The following is a 2,206-nucleotide window of genomic DNA, read 5'->3' on the forward strand; positions in this document are numbered from 1 at the left end:
TTTTCATCGAGACTTCAGAAATGCCTTGACTGGAAATTATCCAATATGTAAATCACAGGCAAAATTATTGAATAAACATCCATTGTGGGCTATTTTGTCACCTAATACTGTTGCTCAGAATAAGACTTTGGAATCATTTGTATATGATTATGTTAAGAACATTGTTGCAAGTGCACAAAATCGTGCTAGTAAAAGCTATGAAGGAACAGTCAGTGACCAATCATCAATACAAAATGCAACAAAGAATGATGAGATGCTACTTAAAATGGGAGATAAGTTTATGACAGCAGGAACTGAAGATAAGCAAAAATGTCAAAGTAAGTAATCCAAAAGTTTAAATGACTTGATTGATAGATTGACTGACTTTATTAACCTTACTGTCAAATATTTTCTTTTATTTCCTTTTTAGAACCAGCAATATTAAAAACTGGACAAATCAAACAATATCCTGAAGTCAGTCACCTCAAGGCAGACAATCAGGATGAGAAGAAAGGGGGAAAGTCAAGAGGCATTCGTTGTGGTAGACAAAAGAGGAAAGCTGGAAGTGACAGCAATAAACGCTTTCAGAAGCAAGTTAAAGCTCTTTGGCAGGTACAGTACATCAGTGGTAGATTCAAGGGGTGGTCAGCCACCCCTCTTCCCCCTTAATTTTTCAAAATTAAAACAAATGGAAAAAAAAGAATTTTTTTTTTCAAATTTGAAGTGAGAATGACATTTCTGGAGGTGCCATATGTTTTACCTCGGACGCAAACACGGCAGTCCTTCCCTGGGGCCCTATATTCAAACTCCTGGATGCGCCACTGTACGTTAGCTATATTTTTAAGCTAATGAAGGATATCAGGCTTGAATCTACCACCCCTCAAGTTTTTGCTATGTTTATTGTTATTGTTAAATATTAATATTTTTTTATATTTCAGTATTTTTCTTCCTGGGAGGACTACCAAAAGAGCGACTTGCTTGTCGAACTTCTCAAAGAGTGTGACAAAAGCCTTCTGCAGTTTTACACGCAGTGTTTGTTACAAAGGTTGAAGGATCGTAATGATATCAACTGCCTGCCAGACAAACTACTGCTTTACATATTCTCGTTCTTGCCAGCCAGTGCTATCAATGTTGCGGGCAGGGTTTGTAGACGATGGCATTTCATTGCAGCACAAGATGTGCTCTGGATTATCAAGTGTAAAGAAATTGGTACAATCATCATTCATCTTTTCAAAATATTTTCATTACAATTTTACAGTCACAATTTTTATCAGAATTATTATCATCAGAATCACTGTTGTCGTCAACATCCATATTTCGTATCAGTACATTCATAGTCATCAATATCATCATTCTCATTGTCATCAAATCCTTGCACAGTCATCACATTTATCATCATCATCCTCATTATTATAATCTTCCTCATCATTCTCATTATCATCATCATCATCATTATTAGAATCACCACCAATTTCCCCTTCAACCTCATTCTTTATCATGTCATCATTATCATTATTAACCATTTTCATTTTTATAAAAGCATTGAAAAAAAGAACAAGTTTAATGCTAAATAGCAAAACACTGAAACTGAATCCAGTCTGATACCACATCCAACTGATATTTTGTAGGTCAGAAAAAGGCAATTCCAGACCTTGATAGATTAGTGGAAGAGTCAATGGACAGTTTTGGAATAGATTGGAGAGAGGCTTACTGTGAACTGAAGACGATTGTAGGGAATTTGAAAATGACTTACTATCACTCATTAGGTATGGTTAAAGATCTGTGTTTAAAGTTCCCCTACTTGATATGTTGTCATAAGCCCCTTTCAGATAGACATTTGCCGCAATGTTGCGGTAAGCATGCCGGCACATAACCAGTCTGTACCCTTTCACACATCACCTTTGTTACCGCAATATTGCGGTAATCTTGCGCTTTTGTGGCTGAAAGGGTCCCATAGAATGGCGTAATATTGGCGGTTTAAATACCACCGCGCAATTGTTTTTAACTTTAACTTTGTTTATGCATAAATGCACAAGCCGGCTTGATTGGCGCAATATCGAGTAGACCCTTTCAGACAGAGCAAGCCAGTAACTGTTACCGCAATATTACTAGGGTGCAAGGTGGCTTAAAGTAAGCCGGCATATTGGTGTATCGACCCTTTCAGACAGCAACCCATGCTGGCGTGCTTACCGCAATATTGCGGTATTGCAGCTCTGTCTGAAAGGGG

General features: G+C 37.4%; 1 protein-coding gene across 1 annotated transcript; it reads left to right on the plus strand.

Annotated features, from left to right (window-relative positions):
- Positions 1-58: 58 nt before the first annotated feature.
- Positions 59-1,745, plus strand: LOC117123204 (the record flags this gene model as incomplete). Its single annotated transcript, XM_033269059.1, has 4 exons — positions 59-317; positions 410-591; positions 918-1,188; positions 1,608-1,745. Coding segments are annotated over 4 exons (850 nt in total), but the record flags the coding sequence as incomplete, so codon positions are not given.
- Positions 1,746-2,206: the final 461 nt, after the last annotated feature.

Source organism: Anneissia japonica, unplaced genomic scaffold, assembly GCF_011630105.1.
Source record: "Anneissia japonica isolate Jap-2015-1 unplaced genomic scaffold, ASM1163010v1 scaffold149274_len2206_cov209, whole genome shotgun sequence".
Classification (NCBI taxonomy): domain Eukaryota; kingdom Metazoa; phylum Echinodermata; class Crinoidea; order Comatulida; family Comatulidae; genus Anneissia; species Anneissia japonica.